Source organism: Protopterus annectens, chromosome 9.part0, assembly GCF_019279795.1.
Source record: "Protopterus annectens isolate FY-2018-M chromosome 9.part0, PAN1.0, whole genome shotgun sequence".
In the NCBI taxonomy this organism is placed as follows: domain Eukaryota; kingdom Metazoa; phylum Chordata; order Ceratodontiformes; family Protopteridae; genus Protopterus; species Protopterus annectens.
In genome coordinates, this window is record NC_056743.1 from 453,438,557 (window position 1) to 453,462,154 (window position 23,598).

Consider the following 23,598-nt stretch of genomic DNA (forward strand, 5'->3'; position numbering starts at 1 on the left):
GGCCAAAGTGGTTAGAAAAACATTTTATATAGCCCACCTAATCATGAAGGGATTCACATCTAGATCAGGGGAGGTCATCGTGCTTCTTTACTCATCCCTCATCAGGCCCATAATTGAGTACAATGCCCCTTTTGGGATGTACCTTACCAGACACCTGCAGCAACTAGAAAGACCCCAAAAGTACCTCACCAAGAGGATCAAGGGGCTCAAACAGATGCCGTATGCTGCCCGGTTAAAGAAACTCCAGCTCTACTCAGTGGTATTCCGCCTGCTCAGAGGCGATTTGTGCCTGACGTATAAAGCCATGTCCAACCCGGAATTAATGGACATGCTGCACCTCAGAAAATCCAAATCCCATCGAGCTACGCGCTCGAGGGACTTGAACCTCAGCACTGAAATAAATAGGACATGCTGGAGGAACAGATTCATAACCCAGAGGCTCCCTTCACTCTGGAATAAAATCCCAGTCCAGGTTAGGCAGAGTCCCTCATTGACTCTCTTCAAGAGGAATCTTGATGAGTGGATGGGAGATCATAGGTTTACCCCAGGTATCACTTCTGTGTCACTGTTAGACAGAGGCACAGTATACTAACCTCAAAAAAGGGCATAGCAAAATTAATTTAATATGGGTGGCGAAAGCCATACACACTCTGGCTAGGCTTATAAATGCCCTAGGGCAGATAGCCTAGTATGAACCTATGAACCTATATGCTTTCCTCTCTTCCCCTATATAAATGAATATATTATTTATCACCAACTGTAGTATGTAATAAAGTGGAAGAAAGAGAGAAAAAGAAAGACATATTCTAATAATAATAGTTATAAGATTTTAAAGTATATGATCAATTTAGTAACCACCTTCTATATTTTTTACTTTATAGACTGCCTTTTCAAATTAGACTAAAACACATTCCTTCATTCAGACATGTGCAATTAGAGTTGATTTTACAGCTTAAATACTCTTATGTTATTGGCAACAAAGTTTTTCACATTCATAGAGCTAGAATTTGCCATTTGTTATTTTTATGGTATTCCTTCTGCTTCTCATCTTCTCTCCCATCCTCCCGCAACCCCTCTTCTCCGGTCAGCAAGTAGCTTTAGTTAGCTGTAATTTCTATTGCAAAATTCAGTGCTATACAGCCATTGTACATTAAAGCATTATATTGACGTTAAAATTACTATTTCTATCAGTTCCTTGCCTTTTTCAGAGCTTTGCTAACAAAAGTACCTGTTATGTTCATTCTTTTGCATGCCTGATACTGTAAATACTGGTTTTGACATGGTGTGGTGCTAATGAAAGGAGGGCAGAAAGTGTGCAAATATGTATGTTTTTAATATGATACAAAAGCATGATACTGAATATTCTGTCTCGTATAGAGAGTCTAGGAAAATAGTCATGTCCTCACACCAAAATTCTAAGACTTAAAAGAAAACTATACATGAAGCAAAACTGTTTGGGAGCATATCTTTTAGCAAGGTTGGCACCTTATTTTGTGACATTATCTCAGACTCTTCCTCACACTTGCCTCTGGGAGCATCCTTTCAACCATCATTTAACTGTCACATTTCATCACCCCTTCCCCTAACTTCTACTCTCCCCATCTTTTTTTTGTGCTTCTGTTTATAACTTGAAGATAGCAAGTAGTAATGATCCATATTCTGTTGAACCATCACTGACTAAAAGTTATTAACATGTTCTGGATGCCTTTATGTATAAAATCAAAACATGTGAATAGATTATGTATACAAAGAAAAGTAACATTCATTCTTTTTACTAGACTCATTATGCATTTTTCCTTGTAATGTACTTTCTATCTTTCCATTCTTAATGTGTAAATGTTAATTCTCATTTGTGTTATAAAACCTTGAATTTTTGATCCTGTATGCCTAGGTTCATGGATACTTACTATGCTATAGGTCTGTAAGGATATTAAGAAGCATAACATTACACTTACACAGTAGTTTTAGCTCTTATATTTTGTATATGAATAACACACAAGGGGGCAGAAGATGGAAATGTTGGCATATTTACTTGTTTCCCCTATCCATGAGGGACATGGGTGCTAAAAACGGGTGACTTTGCAGTTTCCATCCAATCATCTAGATTACATTTCAATAGAATAAGAGAAATACTTTTAATTTATGTGGAGTGGAAGGCAGTTCTGTAGAAGAGAACATGTTTTATTTATTTTGCAAAAGAGATCAAGATCTCTTGAGTGGGTGTTCACATTAACATACGTGCGAATGTGTAATAGGTCTGACAGGATAAGGTCTTTTGAGGCTGTATACGTGAAGAAGAGAGCACCTATTGGAAGCCTGTATGATACTGAATATAGAGACAAGGTTTTGAGGTTTTCTGTGTAGTTTTTGTGATCTGAGCCTTTGATTTTTTTAGTTCAAAAGCTTTGTAGTCATTCCCAATTAATATGCATGCCAGCACTGAGTAAGGGGGCTCTAAGATACTAAATATTGCATCTGGTGAACAAAATGCTAAAGAGTAAATTGTAACTTTAAATAAGGGTTCTGGGAAGTGATTTCAGAGGTTGAAAGAGATGAAGATGTGGCTGAGTCCCACCACGCCTAGAGGTGTAACTTGATCGTATAACCATATACCAAAATAAAATTATTACCCAACTCTAAAGAAAATAAAAAAGCAGAAAATGACAAAAAAAAAAACAACTTTATAGGTTGTAGCTCTAATATTTAGGCAATAAAGCCTTCTTGGAGTCCTTATCTTTTTTTAGATTGAGGCTTCCCTCACATGTAAAAACTTGTCCTATGAGCTTCATACACTTCCATTACAGTCCTTCACTAATCATATCAAAATTTCTTTCTCTGAAGCTGTAACAAAATCACTAATCACTTTTAAAGCCTCCAGGAAATAAGACTGGATCTTATCAAAATTCAGTCCACTCATTCACATCATGCATACCTACTGAGAGTGTCATCCTGAGCAAAAACACTGCAGCTCTACTACTGTGAGCCACAGTTGTCTTTCAGGTGCCACAGGATCTCTGATGTTGTAAAGGACACTGTGAACCCTAACACCTGACAAAGACAACCACATGGCAATAGTACTTACGGGAGTGAATGACTTTGGAATTAAACTCTTGGGATGTACGCAGAGAGATGTGTTAGAATGTTCCTTGCATGTTACAAATGCAGGTGAGACACTAGTCCTGAATGGGATCCTTTCTTCACTTCGAATGATGCCTAAATACAAAGAATAGTTAATTAGCATCAGTAATTCGTTAAATAGCTGGTGTCATTCTGGCATGGGACAAGATGGCTGACAGTCTGGGTTGCTTCACTAAGTATATCCTGAACCTGTCATTCTAAGGCTTCCACATACTGGCTAAAGCCTTTACTGCCCTCAAATGCCTTTTTAAGGCAGATTCTAGCTGACTGACATTCCAGTATAACCATCATAGCAGTCCTGAAATTGGGTCACCTTAAGGCACTCTCTTCAACTTCAGAAGTCTGAAAAATAAATTGACTTATCTTGAGGTAGCTTCTGACACATGGTTTAAACATAAAGAGAATACTCCCTCTCTGCCTGGGTTTTGTACTTCTCGTGTCTTTAAACCTGATGGCAACTGTTGAAGAGACTCTCTGTTTATCAAGGAACATACTGTCTCCAGGTAGATCTCTAGGGACACATAAACGACTCATTGAACTAGAAATCACTCTAGATAGAATTAATTTTCAACTAATAACTTGATATAGAATACCTTCTTTGCCCCCTAATGATCATGTACGATTCCTCAGTACTCTAAATGACCACCCTATTAGCAAAACCTCCATTATATTTGATTAATTTAAGTACCCTTCAATGAACCAGGAAACTTGTACCTCCATTGTAAGATATGGCAAAAAATTCCTAGATTTAATAAAAAAAAAAAAAAAACTCCCTTGAACAGCTGGTAAACAAACCTATTAGAGGACTCGGCATTCTTGATCTGACTGTTAGTTTGTCCGCTGCTTGCATTTCTCCTCTGATGTCCTCTTCCCCAGTGAAGTCTGACCACAAGCATGAGACCTTCTACTTTAAAGTCACAAAATGCCCTGCAGCAAACCCCAGTGAATTTAAGGACTACAAATGTGTCATCCTTAACTTAGTCTATGATAAATTATTACAAGTCACTTATGAAAGCCGCACCCCTAACTCTGAAACAGCAGCAAGCTTTAGTAGGGAATTATGTACCCATTTAGAAAGGTACATAGAGCTAGCAGATTCTACCAGGGTTGAGCATAATGGGAAATTCAAAAATAAAACACCCTGGTGGTCTACTACCATAAATAAGGAATTTCTTTTGTTGTAGAGTTTAAAATATATAGCAGATCTAAAACCCCTTTTCAGTGAATATCAAAATCATTACAAAAACTGAAAAACTCTTATCAGGTCCAGTAAGGAGGCTATACTCTGAAGTCAAAGATAATTATATCACACTGAAGTTGTTCACAATCATGCCCCCTGTTCTGATACAACACACATTGCCAATATCCTTACAAACACATTTATTAAAACTTTACCCCAAGAATTATAAACAAAGCCATAAAATGCCTGAAGCCCATACTTCGCCATATATGTATAAAGATCATTTACAGAAAGTGATCAACAAGACCAAAAATACTTCCTATATACAGAGCCAGATCCAGCACAATGTGACGGCTGCCTTGGGTTCAGAGCTAGCTGGAGGGCTCTATGCTGACTTTAAAAAACAAACAAGGATGCTCCATATCAGGACATGTCAACTTAAAGAAAATGTTCCATTTCAAAAGCGTGGGGGAGAGAGCTGTTCCCAGCTCAGGAGGAAGAGCATGCTCCATTTCAGCACACATTAGTTAAAAAAAAAATCTCCAATTCAAAAGCACAAAAAAGAGCAGTTTTCCACTTTGGCCCAGAAGACGTGCACACAGGATGAGAATGTGTCAACATGTTAAGTGCACACACAGATATCAACTGTGTGGGAAATTTAAAGCAAAAATTGTAGTGGTGTACAGGACTTTGCATAGCATTACAGCAGAGACAGACAGGACATTTATATAGAACTGCTCAGCTGTGCATGGATTTAGAGCAGAGACTTAACTTTGAATGTTTCTGAGGAAAACAGTTTTACAGGTGGGTGTGTGTCTGAATGAGTCAGGCACAGTTAATAAAGTCACATTGCAAAGACAGAAGTAGGTAATCTGAATGTTAGTGTGAGTATGGTACAGAAAGGGAGATCTGAGCGAAAGGCAAAAAGAGTAATAGGGCTCTGTACATACTTACAAGAAGTAGTGTTGTTTCTTAGCGTGGTGATTAAAGGTCTAGGTGTATATGGTGGAATCAGTGGTGTTCTCTCCCTAGTTCTTTAAATTCATAAATCATTGTTGCTGATACCAGCATAATGTGAGTAACATTATCACTGTGTTTATGTGATTAAAGTCACTCTCTCTAATTTATTTCAAGAAACATAACCAGGTTGCTGATTGCACTTACATTTTGTTTAAAATTCAACAACAGAAAAAATGTTTCTTGTAACTGTACCATTACTTTGCTATGTTGAAGTCTGTGTCCATCATTGTTTATGTGTGTGTGTGTGTGTGTGTGTGCCTGCAAAATGGCAGAGGGATTTAAAACTGATTTTGCAAACTCAGGTGGAATATTTTAGATTGATTAAAAAATACAGGACTGACTGGGCTGGATACAAAGAAGTGGAATGTACATTTCCAGAAAATTCAGGTAAGCTAATCAGGAATTAGTATTAGTCAGTAATAGTTATTAGACTGCAATTATTAAATGTCAAGCATGAGTTCTGGACTTCATATCCTTCAGAAAATGTTTGTTAAAGCAAAGCTTGTTATTCTAGCAACTTTCGAGCTATGTAAGTGAAACATAAATTCTGTTCTTGGTTTTGGGATCTTTGTCTCTGATTTATACTAAGAAGTTGGGAAGACAGAGAGAGGTTTGCAATGGTTTTCTGGTGCATTATTTATGAATGTATTCATTCACTTGTTCTCAAGCCGATATATGAGGTGTACGGTCATGCAAATGGTTGTAACTGATGTTGTTGATTGTGGTTGTGTTTGTATGTATAAATACTTGGTTACTGATGGTATAGTGGAAGGAGCTGATTGCAGTAAAGAGGAGCATCATTATATGTCCCCTATTCTTTGAGTACAATCTTTGGTTTCCTTGTTTTATTGATTGTAGACAGTATATTTATTATCTGGCTGTGAGTAAACTGGACAGCATGATGTTTATGAGTTTATTGCTAATATTGTAAGAGTGAATACATTTTTAATTAAACATGTTTTTTGCAGGCGCACACAGTTTTGTAATGCACTGTGTTGAGCTACAGCATTGTCTGGTATTTAGTGCAGGAGAGTAACGCTAGTACAAGCTGCTTCTGTAGTGCAGAGTTTGATTCTCTCCATCTTCTTTCCGCTACTGTGTGACTGACCACTTCACCGGACAGTACTCTTAGGCTGCCCCTAAAAAAGGAACACTTGCATCTGGTGAGCTGTCCCAAGCTGTTAGCAAATGTGTTGCAATCTTTCTCAATGGCGCATCTTGTAGTGTAATGGATTGCCAGGTGCATTTTTAATAAATGCAGGTGTCAAGGGGAGAGTTGTTTAGTGTTGCTTGTGTTTTTAGTGTGAGACTGTTTTGTTTAACAATTAGCTGTTAGTGCATTTATTGTAAAATCTGAAATCATTTTAAATTAAATCCAAATCGCTGTGATCTTAGTAGAATTTTAAAAATGTATGTTTGCACTGACAGGTTTCAACAGTGTTTTATGGTACATGAAAAGAGAAAGCCAAGATATATAGCTGTGTGGGAGGGGCATTTCATTACCCTTTTAGAGCTCCATTTGAACATGATCTGGCTCTGCCTCCATGGGACCTACCAGCATACCTACTTGCTTAATTAGTACTTTTAAACATGCCTTCTAGACGCATTCCTTAAATTGGTTAACCTAAGTTTAGGTACTGGTTTTGCCCCAGTGAGCAGTGAATGTCAGTCATGATGCTTGTCGTAAAACTGATACAAGTAATTGCAGACCTATCAGCCTCATCTGCAAAGCCAAGGAACACATTATAACCAAATTCATAAACTACAATGTCAAGAATCTTAGTAAAAATCCGCCCCAATGATTTGGATTTGTGAAGGATACAGCCTGTCTGTCAGAACTGGTACATTTCTTTGGAAGAGGTTATGAAGGCTCTAGACAGTGGTGATGCATCGCATACTGCAAATCTTGCCTTGGACAAGGCCTTCAACACCATTCTCCATGTGGTATCTTACAGAATCTAAATGCTTTAAAAATTGACCCATATGTGTTAAGATGGATAGCAAATTGTCTGAACGTCAAAACCCATCCAGTGTGAGTTGCAGGTGCCAAATTAGAAAGTATGAAAGTGACTAGCTGTGTCCCTCAAGGCTCAGTGCTGGGACCTCTCTTTTTTGAGAATTACTTTTCAGATATCCAAACAAAGAGTCAAGACCTTTGGTTAACAAAGATCACAGATAACTGCAAAGTGGGGGTGGTTTGCAGAAAGAACTCTCACTAGTAAACTCTGTTAAAAATGGGCTCAAAGTAAATGTTAAAAAGTGTAGTTTTGCAACTTTTGGTAGCCATCCCCCTCCTCTTTGCATACTGTACAGACAACACACCAATGCAAAATGAAATGTAGTCGAGGACCTAGGAATGTCAGTTACTAATGACCATCATTTGACAATGGCTGTCAAGAAATCTCTTTACTTAACATAGCTAACTGCAAAAGGACTCTCATCAAGGTCTAAACAGATAATCACTCCCTTATAATTATCATTAATCAGACCAAGTTATTGAGTCCGATACTCCCTTCCGAGTGTATCTCATTAAGCATATCAAATATGTAAAATGTCTCCAAAGGCTGCTAACCATAAAGTTCAAAGGCTTAAAGTCCCTGATCTATCAAGTGAGGCTAAAAGCTCTGTGCCTTTATTCAGCTTCTTAGACACTTTGAAAGGTAGGACTTTGTCTCACTTATCATGCCTTTAGAGATCCAGTTGTTCTCTGTGTCTCTGCTAGTCCAATGACTCCTCCAATATTAAAACCAGAGACCTAAATATTCACCTATATACAAATAAAAGATGGTGGAGAGAAAAGTTTATAACACAGCACCTCTCAAAACTTTGTAGTATGTTTCTCCTGTTTGTAAGGTACTTAGGCTCAGTATCTTCCTTTAAATAAAACACAGATGACTGAGACGGCATCCACAAATTTACTCCAGGATTTTCTGGTATGGCCTCTTGGTGAAGAGAGGTGAGGCTTCCGGTATGGAACTGACAAGGTGTAAATGGTCATAAGATTCAATAGTCTTCGAACATCTATGAACATATGCATCTATGATTGCATGACTGGTTAATGGAGTTGGAATGGAAAAAAAATAGATGTGGTACAGAAAATGAGGATTATTCTCACATGGGACACTTCTGAGTTTTGTTTCAGTATGGTAAATTTAAATTATTTTAACCAACAGGAGAAGTAATTTAAGTTTAGGTATCATTTCTGTTCGGACAGAGGAATAGACAACAGTGAGAGTGCAAAGACTAAAGCTGCCACTAGTTTCACTTGGATAGTGTTTGATACCAAGAACTTAGCTAACTGCAGAACTGTTGATGCAATCAATTGTAAAACAAGGGCATGCCACAACACAGGAAAAATAGGCTGAAGTGTCACATTGACTTTACTAAAGAAATCAACAAGTTCATGTGTTCAGGGAAAGCCAAAGCTAGAGGTAAAGACAAATTTAGGCTCTAGCTGCATATGAAAACTCTGGTATATCTGAAGGGAAAAAATCTAGAATCCATATGGCAATATTTTATCTGTAAACCAAGGTATAGGGAACAGAACATAAGACTCTGTTTTGGAAGGAGAGTTTCTTGCTGGCTTGAAAAGATAAAGTTGGCACCGTGAGGAAGTGAACCGCAAAAGTGCTGAAATTGCTTGATGCTGCTTGTGACCAAAGGAGATAAACCTATGTTACGATTGTATTGCTAAGCCAAATACAGCTACCTAGAAGTAACCAAGAAAGTGCTGGAGTGCATCTTGAGAGGGATGAACTCTCAAATTAAAGCAGTACTGCTTCCATGCTGCAAAGTCCTGTTTGGGATACACCCTGAATATTATGTGCAGTTCTGGAGGCCATACAAGGAAGGGGACCTCAAGATGCTGGAAGGTGTGCAAAGGAAAGCCACTTGAAGGGTGCATGAGGTGAGGGTGGGGGATATAGCTAGATTGGCTAGATATTAGAGGAGTCAGTATTCATCTCAGCAAATGGATAGGGGAGATATGATATTGGTGCATAAGGTCATGTCAGGAAATTGGGAAGAGGTCATCTTCAACTCAAAGGACAGAGGGAGAGGAGACATAACCAGCACATCTTAGGATCTGTAAAAGTATTTCTTCACAAAGGGGGAGTAGACCAAGAGGATAGACTAAGAGAATGGATGTTGGAGAAGGAATCCAATGAGAGATACAAGAAGGCATGGGACTGCTAGAAAAGGATAAAAGGAGGGATGGCTGAAGGAGGCATAGAACTTTAAATATCTGCAGTTTAATGTAGTTAGCTTGTGCAACTTTCTGTGATGAATGTAGTTTCTTCCTAGCGGTTGCAAAAATCTTATTTTGCTTTAAATTTCTTTGAATTTCAGAATGGCTACACACCTCTTCACATTGCAGCAAAACAAAATCAGATTGAAGCAGCTAGCAGCTTACTACAGTATGGCGCATCTGCCAATTCAGAGTCATTGCAGGGAGTCACACCACTTCATCTTGCTTCACAAGAAGGGAACACCCAGATGGTAGCAGTATTGATCTCCAAACAAGCCAATGTTAACCTGGGAAATAAGGTGAGAAAACTAATTTTCAAAACCAAGGGACAGTAGTTTCAAAGCCAAGTATCTCTTTTATGTTTCTGCCGAATATGGGTTGATATAACACTCATTCATTCATCTATTTGGGAGAAATTGGAATCTAATTCAGCTGTAGAACATAATGAACTCATAGGTTTTGAAATCAATCTTTACCCACGATGCATCAATGTTACTTGGTGCTTTTGTTTTGTCAGAATTTATCTGCCCATCTTGAAAGTTCACATTTGAATATTTTGTATATGAGTAATCAAAGTACCACATCTAATTTTGTTGTTTGGTTAACTTTGCTTGGATGTCTTAACAGTAATTTGCTCAGCAGTGAGGCAGACATGCTTGGGTGGGGGCAAGTGCTGCAATGCTGCTGACCATACCCTCATTCTTGCATTAGAATGCATATTAATAGCCACAAAGTGGGAAGGGGGCATTTGTATTAAGGATAAAAAGCATGAGCAGAGAGATTGCTTTCTTTGTTTCTTTAACAACGCTACACCATTTGGCAACGTTTGTCACACTACAGCAGATCTGTAATAAAGTAGCCATTGCTAGTTGCTCAGTCTTAAATTTTTCATGCATTCTGCATTAGAATACACTCTAACATTATCTTGTACTCCCCAGAGCGGGCTCACTCCCCTACATCTCGTAGCACAGGAAGGGCATGTGCCTATCGCTGATATTCTTGTCAAACATGGTGCAGCTGTTGACCCAACAACACGGGTAAGATTTAAAACCTTATTTTACAACCATGAAAAATAAAAATAAGTTAAATGGTGTTTTGTAGGCTGACCCACTAGCAGAGCATCCTTCCACTCTGCTGGTATCTGGGATTGATTACAGATCCTGATTCCAAAGGAGTGGCTATGAGGGAGAGGAATAGGTGTCTGACAACAAGCTCTCCCATCTGTCCCATGCAGGCATTGGGTGAGTAATTACATTTGCTGAAAGGACCACTGGTGACAAATAGGAGAATCTGGGCTCATATAAATCCAAGCATGATGACATCACACCTCTTGCGTGGCACTCATGTGAAAACATATTCAATTTTGAAGTTTTACTCATTACTCATTAAGGTATGCCACACTGGGAGACTGCACATATAAAAATATTAAATTAAGAGGTGTGAATTCATCTGTGGAGTTTAAATATTCATTATAAAATTATAGATGTTTTATATTAAATGCATATGGTCACATGAGTACAGTCATTTAGCACTGTGTCATGTGAGTCCAGTATTTTAGCAGTGTTGATAATGCATGGTGTCACATGAGTACAGTACTTTAGCAGTGCTGTTAATGCAGTGTCACATGAGTACAGCATTTTAGCAGTGTTAATGCACGGTGTCACGTGAGTACAGTATTTTAGCAGGGTTGTTAATGCACAGTGTCATGTGAGTACAGTATTCTACTAATGTCATAGACTTACTGTTCTCCAAGGATGCAAGACCTCTGTAGATATGTTTAAGCCATTTACTGTACAATAACATTAATTTGCTTTGTCAGCTCAGTTTTTTTGCATCATGTATGTTTTCAGGGATCAATATTATTATGGCAATATACTGCATTAAATAACTTACTGGGGATGCATAATGGTTAAGGTGTTTACCCCCACAGTCACAAGGTACAGGGTAAATTGGTTCAGCTTAAAAAGGCCTGCAAGGGCATCTAGCCTAGTACTTACCTATAAACCTACTGATTTGTAGTCCACTGGTGCTGATTCACAATGACCACTATATACTGCAGGTGGTCCATGGTTTTGATAAGATTTCAGTTGAATTGCTGTTAAAAAGCAAGGCCACTGACTTTTGTGCTTTTTGTCTTAGTCACAAGCCAAGGCACAGTGCCAGCAAGTGTACAAACATTTTATGAGGAAGCTTGCACACACACAGATGTTTACTGTGTTAGCTACCAGTAACCTTCCAGCAACTGGTAAAAGTAATGTCTTATGGTTTTTCCCGGTTAGGGGTCACCACAGCGGAACTTCGGTCCGCTAATGATTGGCAGTGGGTTTTTACGGTGCGGCGTAGCCAGCCCGACGTCCAACCTTCAAAGAAGGCACACCCATTCACGCACGCACGCACCCACCTGCATGTCTTTAACGTCACTCGACCACGGGGAGGACATGCAGACTCCACACAGAAGGCGCTCCAGCCGAGAATCAAACGGGAGAACCTCTTGCTGTGAGGTGACAACGCTAACCACTGCACCACCGCGGCATTCTGTTGTCATATAACAGAGCAAGGAAAGAGGGTAATAGCTCTTTGAATAGCTGATTCTCTTTTTTCTGACTTGTTTCAGATGGGATACACCCCATTACATGTGGCTGGTCACAACGGACACATAAAGATGGTGAAATTTTTACTACAACATCATGCTGAAGTCAATGCTAAAACCAAGGTAAGCAGTTTTGAATCTGAATAAAAATCATATGCATTCCTCTCTGTTGACACATCCTAGCTTAAAGTACTCTTGAAAATGGATTAACCTGAAAGACAATACTATTTTGTTATGCAGCCACTTAAAACTTGTACAGTTTCATTTTTAGTATGTAATTTGACAATATAGGTTCCGTCTGCATTTTCGAAGTAATCAGGTGCCACTGGTAGTTATTTGCTAGTGGTAATTAGGTAATAATACACTTCAGGGTAAGTGCTAGTGTAAAGCAGTTTCTTGTCAAGTAGCTGTCTTTCAGGTATCATGGCCAGTGCTTTAAGCACTCAGGAAGTCATATTTTAACGTAGCACAGACCATGAAATATATTTTGTTATACAGTATCTTGTTTGTAATTAAAACATGTTAAATATGCACAAACAAGATATAATGCAACCTAACAGTTTTTCTGTGTTTAGAAAGAGCTTCTAATTACTAAATGCTATTACGCTGCATTTCTTGTTCATTTTTATGCATTTTTGTTAGCAGTTTTTTTATGCCCTTCTTCGTCTAGCTGCATGAGCCCTAAAGAAATAACATTGCTAGTAGAATTAACTGTATCTGTTACCTAAACTGCTAATAATGTATAGAAATATCTGGAATGAGTGTTTGGAGTGTGCTACAGAGGTAGGAAGAGTTCATGTTACTCCTCCATGCAGATTGTTTTATTATTATTATTATTATTTCTTATGCTGACAATACTGATTATAGAGAGCTATTTTTTTTCTTGGCAACAGTGAGAGACAGAAGCAAATGCAAAATAGGGATGGCACTGTATTCACAGAAGTTAGCTTCATTGCACTAATTGTGCTTCACTGTCGTGCTCTTGCAGCAAGCACTACAGAGTTAGTGATTCCGAAACACACAAGAGACACATGGCCACATGTGTATGCCTGTGAATTGAGCTACACTGTGTTCTCTCTACTGAGCCACATAGTTGTCTAGCACAGGCACACATGCACACGTGCGTACACACACCCACACATGCACTGTAACAGTCACAATCATGCCCACAGACAGACACAAACACTCTCTCTCTCTCACACATGCTCTCTCACACACACACACACACACACACACACACACACACTCTCTCTCATGCACGCACACACACACACACACACACACACACACATTTTCTCTCATGCACACTCTTGTCTCACGCATGCACACACACACACACACACACACACACACACACACACACACACACACACACACACACACACACACAGACACAATCATGCCCACAGACAGACAGACAGAAACACACACACACACACACTGAGCTTTGCAGTACTCACCTACTGTAGTGCTAATACATCTGCCGCTGGCAAAGGCAACAGTGGGTGTATACAGTACAACTACAGTGTTTAGTCATCACAGCTCTACCCTGCAGTGAAAAAGCATAGTAGAGTATGTCTTTAAATTACTGCATTCACTATTTCAATCCTGATGCTTTAAATCACTGTGCTGCATTATTTCAGTGCTGGTGAACAGGTGTGGAGTAGAGCTAATTTATATTATCTGTGCCCCCCTGTTAGCCAGCAGATTTCTACTGTACTACAAGATGGAGGCTTTATACTACTGTAGCACTACAGTGGTTTCTTAATCGCTCCCTCATAATGCACTGAGCAGTCCTGATAGAAACAGGATGATATAGTGTGTAATGTGTTTCTGAATGCCCCCTGTTTGCATACTAACTTTTCTGTGAGTGTTTAGTGAACTTTGATGGTTGTTAAATAACTCAGAAATTTTCTGCAAAGAACGGATATGTATTTATATGCCTTTTTGTGCATGAGGGATGGAAGTATTCATTTTGCTTTGTTTCTCACCTCTGAGCATTTGATCAAACTGAAAGTAACACAAATCAATTGGAAATGGAGTACCAGTTTATGAAAATGCTTCAAGATTTGAGTCATGATAAATATGCTGATCTTATTATATTAGAAAAGCTGAAATGATGCCCCCAAAATAATTGAAAGAAACACAAAGTACTATAGTTTCAATACTCTGAGAGTAAACGTTTAATTAATATCTTGTACATAAGATGACAGCCAAGGCATGAAATGATAGAAAGTGTGAAACTGTAGTGGTATGATGGGTGGTGGTGATCACTGGGTGGGCTTGGCATAATGGTTAATGCTTCATCTCATAGATACAGGATACATGGTTTGATTCTGACCTCAGGTTATTGGCTAGACTTAAAATGGCCATCCAGGGCAGTTAGCCTGGTACTCAAACATGAATCTATAATGCTGTGAAACAACATATTTTATTATTATTACTGTTTTTACAAGTCACTAGGGGAAGAATCTTATAAAAGATAAAAGATAATTGAATCTGCCTGATTATAACGGCATTGAAAATGTATCTGCCCTCCACACCCTTACCACATCCATCATTCTTTCAAGGCTCCCCAGAATTTCTGTCAATCTGAAGTAGTTAACTTAATTTGTGCATCAACCTATGGGTTATCGGATCCATATCGGATCCGAACCGGCAGTTTCCAGCAGCTAAGATCCGAGCATCAGGCTCCTCCCCCGTACCCATAACTCCCTGCCATCCCTTCCTGACCTCAGATCTAGTTTGCTGCGGTTTGAACAGCAGCTTGATCTTGAGCGTCTGAGTTTCCTGAGACTTCTTGTGAGAAAAATCTTTCTATTTTTTAATTTCTTCAAGTTTTGGGTGATTTTTGAGTGTTGGAACTAGTTTAGTTTTAGTTTTAGAGTGTTCCCTCGGGTTTTGTGTTTCCTCCCCCTTGTTTCTTAGAGTGTTAGGGTGTGTTTGTGTGTGTGGTCTTGGGGCCTAGTGCTTGTGTTTTAGTTGTAATGTCTGAGGCCTCCAAGACATTCTTTTCTAAATGTACCGAGTGTGGCCATAAGCTTTCCCCGGCTGATGGCCACACTTGGTGTGTTTTATGCCTTGGGGTTGAACACCTATCTTTTGGCTGTACTATTTGTGCAGCATTCAACCCCAGGGCTATCAGGGACCGGAGGTCGAAGCTGAACCTGGCGGGACTCCTGCCCCAGGACTCGGCTCCGTCCTCCGGCCCCTCCGTGGTTCCTGCCGCGGCTGTGACAGCATCCACGGTCCCTTCCCTTCCACTGGCTGGGACTCAACCTCCCTCTTCGGGCCAGGAGGATAGGGAAGCTAGGAGGGAGAAGTGCCGTGAGAAACACAAGTGGCGGGCCGAGGCCTCTGCGTCGGCCCCACCAGCCAAGCGGGTCTCTCCCCCCGGGACGGCCGGGCCTTCTCCTTCTTGGCTCCGTTCTCCCTGCTTTTCGCTGGGGCCAGAGGAGGAGGAGACCCGATCTCCCTCGAGGTCATCGAGGCGGCACTCCCGTCCCGCCTCTGTGGCCTCTTCCAGGTCGACCAGAAGCCTGACAGATGCAGACTTGGACCGGATGATGAGAAGGTTCCTCCAGGCCCAGCTGCAGATGGGAGTGCTCCTGCCTCCCCCCCCTCCGAGGGGGAGCGCTACCCCCTTTTTGGCCCCGATAGCTCCTTCCCTGACTCGCTTCCCAGGTTTGGGGTCTTCGGAGCCGAGTAGCATCGGAGCCGGGGGGTGTCGGCACCGGTAGTCTCGGGTACTTCGGCACCGACAGTACCCTCGAGTCTGTCGGGTCCCTTTTCTATGGATCCTGGCTCTCGGAGCCGAGAGCTGAGCTTCAGATCCGAGGCGGTCAGTGTGCCTTCGGCTCCAACTAGGTTGGAGCATACTGGCCCTTCGGATCCGATGGCTTCGGCTCAGGCCCCAATCTGCCCGTCGGATCCGAGGGAGAGTCGGCTCTCGGATCCTAAGGGGGAGCGACTCTCCTTTGGCATTCGACGTGGTAGAGAGGGTTCTGTCAATGGAATCCAGGCCCCCGACCTTGGCTATGGCTCCACCCTGCACTCCCTCGCAGATGGGTCTGACTTCCATCACCCGGCCCCAGGGACAGCCTGCTCAGACATCCCAGATAGTTCCCTTGTTGGAACAAGATGTGGCTGGTGAGGCCTCCTCAGACAGCCCCCCTGAGGAGGTCCCTCACAAGCGCAAGTGCAAAAGGAGGCACTTGGACTCCCCCCGAGTCCTTGACTGAGGACACGGACTTGGAGGAATGGGAAGGCTCCCCAAGATCACCCCCCGAAGACGTCTCATTTGAAGGCATCATGAAGATGATCAGGATCGGGGGGGGTGGTCTGCCTCAAAGCCTACCTCGGACGAGTCCGTGTTCCTGGAGGCATTTGAAGCAGGCCCGTCTACCTCTTGGGTGTCCCCTGCGACCGATCCCCTGGTAGATCTGATCACTACCAGGGCTTGGAAGGAGCCGGACACTGTGGAGCCCGTCCCTAAGAGGCCTGACAGAATTCTCAGCCCGGCTTTGGACAGGTCTCATTGGAGCAAGGGAACCCCAGTAGATGCCATGTTGGTGGCGGCAGCCACCAAGAGGGAACTGGCCCAAGAGAGTCCCTCGGTCCATCCCCCTGACAAGGAGTCCCGGGCGATGGACCGTTTGGGGAAGCGGATGTTTGCTTCAGCCACCTTCTCCATAAGGTTGCTGAACTACATGGCACATGTCATATGGCTCCAGTGGGATCTTAGCAAAGAATACGCCGGGTCACCCCCAGAGTCCATGTCGGCAGACGACAAGCAGGTGTACTCTACCAGAATGGCCACTCTCAGGTCGATTTCCCATACCTCTATGCGGCTGCTGTCCCATGCTACGGAAGGGGCCGCTAGAGCTAGTGGAGCGGGTGTCGTACTAAGGCGACAGGCCTGGCTCCGCCACTGTGATTTTGCAGAACCCTTCAAGGTGTCATTTGCTAATGCCCCGTTTGATGGTTCTGCCCTTTTTGGCAAGACCGTACGTGATACCTTGGTCCAGAGCGAGAAAGACAGGAAGACGTTGTCTGCCATCGGAGTCCGCTTCTCTGCTCCCCAGAGGCCCTTCTTGAAGAACCAAAAGGGACAGAAGAAGCTGTGGTTCCGAAAGTATCAGCAATCCCGTTTTGCTCCGGACTCTCCGTCCTTCAGAGGCAGAGGAGGACAGGGTGGACGCCGCCCCAGAGGCAGAGGGGCCCCGAAGAACTTTGGGTCCAGAGAACCTTTCTCTGATCGGCCCATGCAGCAACCCTGAGGGGTTACTGACTACTCCACTCTGGAGGCAGTCAGGGGGCGTTTCTCGAAGCACCTAGCAGCTTGGGAGTCCATCACGACAGACCGCTGGGTGCTTCGGATCATATCCAGAGGCTACGAGATTCCGTTTCTCCATCCCCCTCTCAGACCCAGATTCCTCCCCGATGTCCCACCCGATCAGAGGGAGGGCGCAGCTACAGAAATTCGGCAGCTGCTAGAAAAAGGAGCGATCCAGCATGTCCCCCCAGTCCAGTATGGATCGGGCATTTACTCCAGGTTTTTCTCGATGCCAAAAAAGATGGGGGACTTAAGGCCAATCCTCGACTTATCCCTATTGAACCTGGCAATAGCCAAAGAAAAGTTCCGGATGGTCACTCCTCAATCCATTCTCCCCCTTTTGCAGGAGAACGACTGGATGTGCTCCATAGACCTCAAGGATGCGTACTACCACATCTTAATGGACAGACGATCCAGGAGTTTTCTCCACTTCCGGCTAGGAGCCAGTCACTATCAGTTCAGGGTCCTCCCCTTTGGTCTCACTACAGCCCCCAGGGTGTTCACCAAGGTGTTAGCGGTAGTAGCGGCCCACCTGAGACTTCAGGGAATTCAGGTCTTTCCGTACCTGGACGACTGGCTCCTGATTGCCCCCACACGGCATCTACTCTGCACAGCCAGGAATTTCTTCCTTCGCTTAGCTCCCCGGCTGGGGATCACGATTCATGCTGGGAAGTCCTCCCTGCTCCCAACTCAGGTCATAGATTTTATCGGAGCCAGGGTAGACACAAACCAGCTCTTAGTTTTCTTAACTCCGGACCGGTTGCGATCCCTAAAACTACATGTGCAGGCTATTCTTCATTGTCCGACCCCTCCGGCGGAACTGGTCCTGAGGGCCCTAGGCTCGATGGTGGCTACCATCAATCTCCTTCCCATGGCACGCCTAAATATGAGGATTCTGCAATGAACACTCCAAGTCCAATGGTCCTTCCTGCGTTTTCCCCTAAGCCATCCTGTCCCTCTCAGCAGGGTTTGCAGGAGTGCCCTCTTATGGTGGCTCCAGTCTCCAGACCTCCAAAAGGGGCGCCCCTTCTCTATGTCCCCTCCCCTAGCCACGGTGACCACGGACGCCTCTCGCCTCGGGTGGGGGGGGGGCATTGTTGCGGCAGGACCGTCCAAGGCACGTGGAACCAGATGGAGACCTCACTGCATATCAGTGTCCTGGAGATGAGGGCGGTGCTGTTTGCGTTACAAGCACTTCAGAGCATTCTTCCCGTCGGGACGATTGTGATCCAGACGGACAACATGTCTGTCGTTTGGTATATCAACAAACAAGGGGGAACCAGGTCCTATCCACTTTGTCGAGAGGCCATGAGAGTTTGGGAATGGGCGATTTCCACCAACCGCTTTCTCGTAGCGACGCACATTCCGGGTCGGTCCAACATTCTATCGGACAGTCTGAGTCCCACCATCCTCTCCTCATACGAGTGGTCTCTGAATCCCAAAGTAGTGAAGCAGATCTTCTCCAAATGGGGTCAACCTTGTTGCGATCTTTTCGCCTCTCCTTCAAACACGAAGTGCGACACCTACTTCGCTCTAATTCCCCCACCCGGGGAATCACCAAGAGATGCTCTGGTGCATGCTTGGCCTCCCGGTCTTCTTTATGCTTATCTGCCCCTTCCCCTGATGCTCAAATTTCTGCAGAAAGCCAGACAGTTGGGATGCACGATAATCCTCATTGCCCCATTCTGGCCTCATCAGGCATGGTTCCCTTATCTGTGGTCTCATCTAGTGAATCCTCCCTGGATTTTAGATCCCCTTCCGGATTTGATATCTCACCCCCTGGACCTACCAACCCCGAACCTGGACAACCTCAAGCTCACAGCTTGGTTGATCCAGTTCCACTGTTAGTTCGGACTCCCGGTATCTCTTCTCAGGTCAAAGCGATCCTAGTGGCGGCCCACAAGCCATCTACTAGGAAGGTTTATCATAGCAAATGGAAACGTTTTTCTATTTGGGCTGAACATCAGAACCTAGATCCTTTCACAGCTCGTTACCAGCTGTGCTGGATTTTCTGTCGGGACTGTTTGATAAAGGTGCTAGCTCTTCCACAGTCAAAGTACAGTTGGCGGCTAACGCTCATTACCACGTTGGATGTGATCTTGGCCCTCTGACTTCATCCAGATTATGTAAGGCCTTCTTAAAAGGCACCTTCCTACTAAGGCCTCCGGTGAAAGATGTGATCCCTCCTTGGGACTTATCGCTGGTGCTCCAGGCCTTAACAGCTTCTCCCTTTGAGCCTGCTGCCTCGGTAGATCTCAAGTTCTTGTCCTGGAAAACAGCCTTTCTTGTCACTATCACGTCGGCAAAAAGGGTTTTGGAGCTTCAAGCCCTTTGTGCCAAGCCTCCGTACTTGATTTTCCACAAGGATAGGGTATTCCTCAGGACCAATCCCTCTTTTCTCCCCAAAATTGCTTCCAAAAGTAATATTAATCAGTCTATTAATTTGCCAGTCTTCTTCCCCAATTACCAAAATAAGGGCGAATACAAATTACACTCTTTGGATGTACACAGACAGTTGAGATTTTATCTGCACAGGACAGCAGGTCACAGACGTTCAGATCAGTTATTTGTGTGCTTTGCTAAATCCAGTTTGGGGAAAGCTGTTTCTAAAGTCACACTATCCAGGTGGATTTCTCAGTGTATTCTCTTGGCTTATGAGAGTTCTGGCAGGCCTGCTCCTCAGGGAGTCCATGCCTATTCAACTCGATCTGTTTCTACCTCTGCTGCTTTTCGGGCTAGAGTTTCGTTGGATGACATTTGCTCCGCTGCCACATGGGCCTCATCTCACACTTTTATAAACCACTACAAGTTAGATCTGGTTTCTAGAGGGAGAGCATCCTTTGGCTCCGCAGTGCTCCGGAACATCCTTCCTTGAGGGCCTCCCAAGATTCAGGTAGCTGGGGACTCTGTCCCATAGGTTGATGCACAAATGAAGTTAACTACTTCAGATTAAGAAGTTATGTACTCACCATAATGTTCCATCTGAGTAGGTAAACTTCATTTGTCAGCAACCTTCCCTCCCTCCGTCCCCCTGTCCTCTTCGGATGTTTTTGATGTTCCTGCTTCACGGTAGATTGTACCCATTTTACCCTAAACAGGTTGTGATGGCAAGCCTTGTTTTTAGACAAACTCGATATGAGGTCAGGAAGGGATGGCAGGGAGTTATGGGTAAGGGGGAGGAGCTTGGAACTCGGATCTTAGCTGCTGGAAACTGCTGGTTCGGATGCGATATGGATCCGATAACCCATAGGTTGCTGACAAATGAAGTTTACCTACTCAGATGGAACGTTATGGTGAGTACATAACTTCTTATTATTTACAATCCACCAGTTTCTCCAGCAGGGTATCCCAGGATCCACCACCTAGTCTGCAAAATGTTTCTTAAATTTCCTAGATACAAGTCATGCCATACATTAATACCCCCCTCTAAAGAAATCATATGAAGTGACTTTAGCTTATCTTCATAATCCAATCTTCCTCCCATTTAGTGGTCTTATGAGATCCTCCTCTGGGTACTGCCCATGAGCTTGATGTTCCCTCCTCTGTAAGTACCCTTGTGCTTCAGCTGTAGGTTTAACAATGGCCGACAGAGTTTAGGATAGTCATCTGCAGCCCTTTTGTTACACACATCTTCCTGGTGACTGGTTCATCCCAGTGACATTGTACTTGGGTTCAGATTACTGGTTATCATGTGCAGATCCTTGTTCTTCCTTGTTTTGTATGCTTCCTGTCAGTACATCATGGCAGACATAGAATACCTTATCTCTTAGAATCACAGAATGTAGAAGGCAGATGGGCCCAGTGGCCATCTACACCTTGCCAGTACACACCTAACCATCTGTATTACTGCTCTTCAGTTTATGTTCTTCCTCATGTCAGGTGGCACACTTATTTTTGAGCACTAATGTTGGGGTCTCAGGGCCCAGTCTCTGTAGCTTTCCACTACCACATGACTAATAGGTTCATAGGTGTCTACTAGGCTAATGGCCCTGGAGCCTTTACAAGCCTAGCCCAAAAAACTGCCCAGGCACCATGCCACCAGATGTTAGTTCACAGTGTCCTTATCCAGTAGGGCAACTGAAGTGATCCCTGGGGTGAACTTTCTGTTACCCATCCACTCATCAAGATTTCTCTTGAAGAGGGCCAGCGAGGTGCTCTGCTTGACATGAACGGGAAGCCTATTTCAGAGTATGGGCAGTCTTTGAGAGATGAACCTGTCCCTCCAGCATGTTCTGTTAATTGTGGTAATGAGGTTGTGATCTCTGGAGTGTGTGACGCGGAGGATTGGGATTTCTTTAGATGTAGCATTTCAAGTAGGGCTGGGTCAGACGGGGCTTTGTAAGTCAAGCAGAGATTGCCTCTAAGTAGATGATAATAGACTGAGAACAGCTGAAGTTTCTTGAGTCTGTCCATGTAGGACATGTGTTTAAGGCCTAGGATCCTTTTTGTGAGGTAGTTTTCTGGGCTCTTCAGCTGTTGTAGGTGTCTGGTCAGGTACATGCCAAACAGGGGGTTATATTCGATGATTGGTCGAATGAGGGATGAGTAGAGAGGGATGATGACCTCTTTCTTCCTGGATGCGAAACCTTTGGTTATAAGATGTGTCACGTAGAAGGACTTTCTGACCACAGTGGCAGTGTGGTGGTTGAAGGTGAGGTGGCTGTCGACCTGGGTGCCCAGATCTCTTATGGCTCCTTCAGTGTTCAGTGGGCTGCCATCAACGTGGTAATTCATGAGAACTGAGTTTTTTCCAAAGGGGATGATAACACATTTTTTGAGTTAAGCTTCAGGCCATGGTTCTGACACCAGTCATTGGTCACAGAGAGGCCCTTTTGATGTCTGCATCACTTGGTGAGTTGATAATGACTCCTAGCTTTGCAGTCATCAGTGAACTTGTCAGCCAGAGTCCTTCTGTGTTGGCCTGGACTTCTGAGAAGTAGATGAAAAACAGGAGAGGGCCCAGGACCAAGCCCTGTGGGGCTCCACTCGTGACTGGTCGAAAATCTGACTTGGAATCCACAACTTTCACTCTGTGGATCCTGTGTGTGAGCCAATTTGCAACCCACCTAATGATGTAGGGATTGATGCCTAGTTTGGTGGGTTTATCAATGATACCTAAGTGGGAAATGGTATCAAAGACCTTGACCAGGTCGAGGTAGGCTGTATGCACAGCCTTACCCTCATCCACAGCCTTGGTGACTGCCTCAAAGAAGTCAGCCAGGTTCAGCAGGCAGGATCTCCCCTTAACAAAACCAAACTGTGTGGGGTCAAGAGTTTGGAGATTTCATATATCTTTGTTAAGCAGGTCCATGATGATGCGCTCCATAGCTTTGCATACCAGACTCGTCAGGCTAATGGGGCGATAGTTCCCTGGGTCTGTAGTTGCTCCCCTTCTATGAAGCGGGATGACTGTAGCAGTGTGCCATTCATTAGGGACATAGCCTGGGGTAAGGCTATGATTGAACAGGGCACACAGATGTGATGCCATTTCATTTTGTAACTCATGTAGGATGCAACCAGGGATATTATCAAGTCCTATGGATGCTGTATTCTTGGCTTTGGACAATGCAGCTTTTACCTGTGCTGCAGAAATGGTGAGTACCAGGCTTTCTTCTGGTATTGTGATAGGGCCCTTGGTGGGAGAGGGGTAAAGCTGGTACTGAATCTGTCGGCCAGTATGTTGGCTCAGTATAGGAGGCACCATTGTGCAATAATTCAGAGCAAACCTGGGTATTGCCTTGGAGATTTTTGATATAGCTGTAGAAGACTTTTTGGTTGTTTTTGGTGTCAGCCACAATTCTGCCTTCATAGCTGGCTTTAGAGGATTTGATAAGGGATCTCAGATTTTTGTTGAGACTGATAGGGGAGGTTTTCCAGTCTTGTGACTTCATTTTTTTCTGCAACAGTTTCTTCCTTCTGTTGTAGAGTTTATTTATGGCTGGGGACCACCATATTGGCTTTCTTTTTCTTTGGAGGTGAGCATCTTAGTTCTGTTTAGTATGGCAAGGTCCATGCATTTGTGTATGTGCTTGTACAGTGCATCGGTGTATGATTCGGCAGTCATGCAGCTATTTTCCATTGGCATGTGT

General features: G+C 43.4%; 1 protein-coding gene across 3 annotated transcripts in view; it reads left to right on the forward strand.

Annotated features, from left to right (window-relative positions):
- Positions 1-23,598, forward strand: part of ANK1 (ankyrin 1) — a 1,899,552-nt gene that overhangs the window by 914,140 nt on the left and 961,814 nt on the right. For all 3 annotated transcript variants that reach the window (XM_044082993.1, XM_044082990.1, XM_044082992.1), the window contains exons 17-19: positions 9,686-9,883; positions 10,523-10,621; positions 12,199-12,297. In XM_044082993.1, coding sequence (XP_043938928.1) covers positions 9,686-9,883; positions 10,523-10,621; positions 12,199-12,297 — 396 coding nt within the window. The remainder of the gene's footprint in view (positions 1-9,685; positions 9,884-10,522; positions 10,622-12,198; positions 12,298-23,598) is intronic.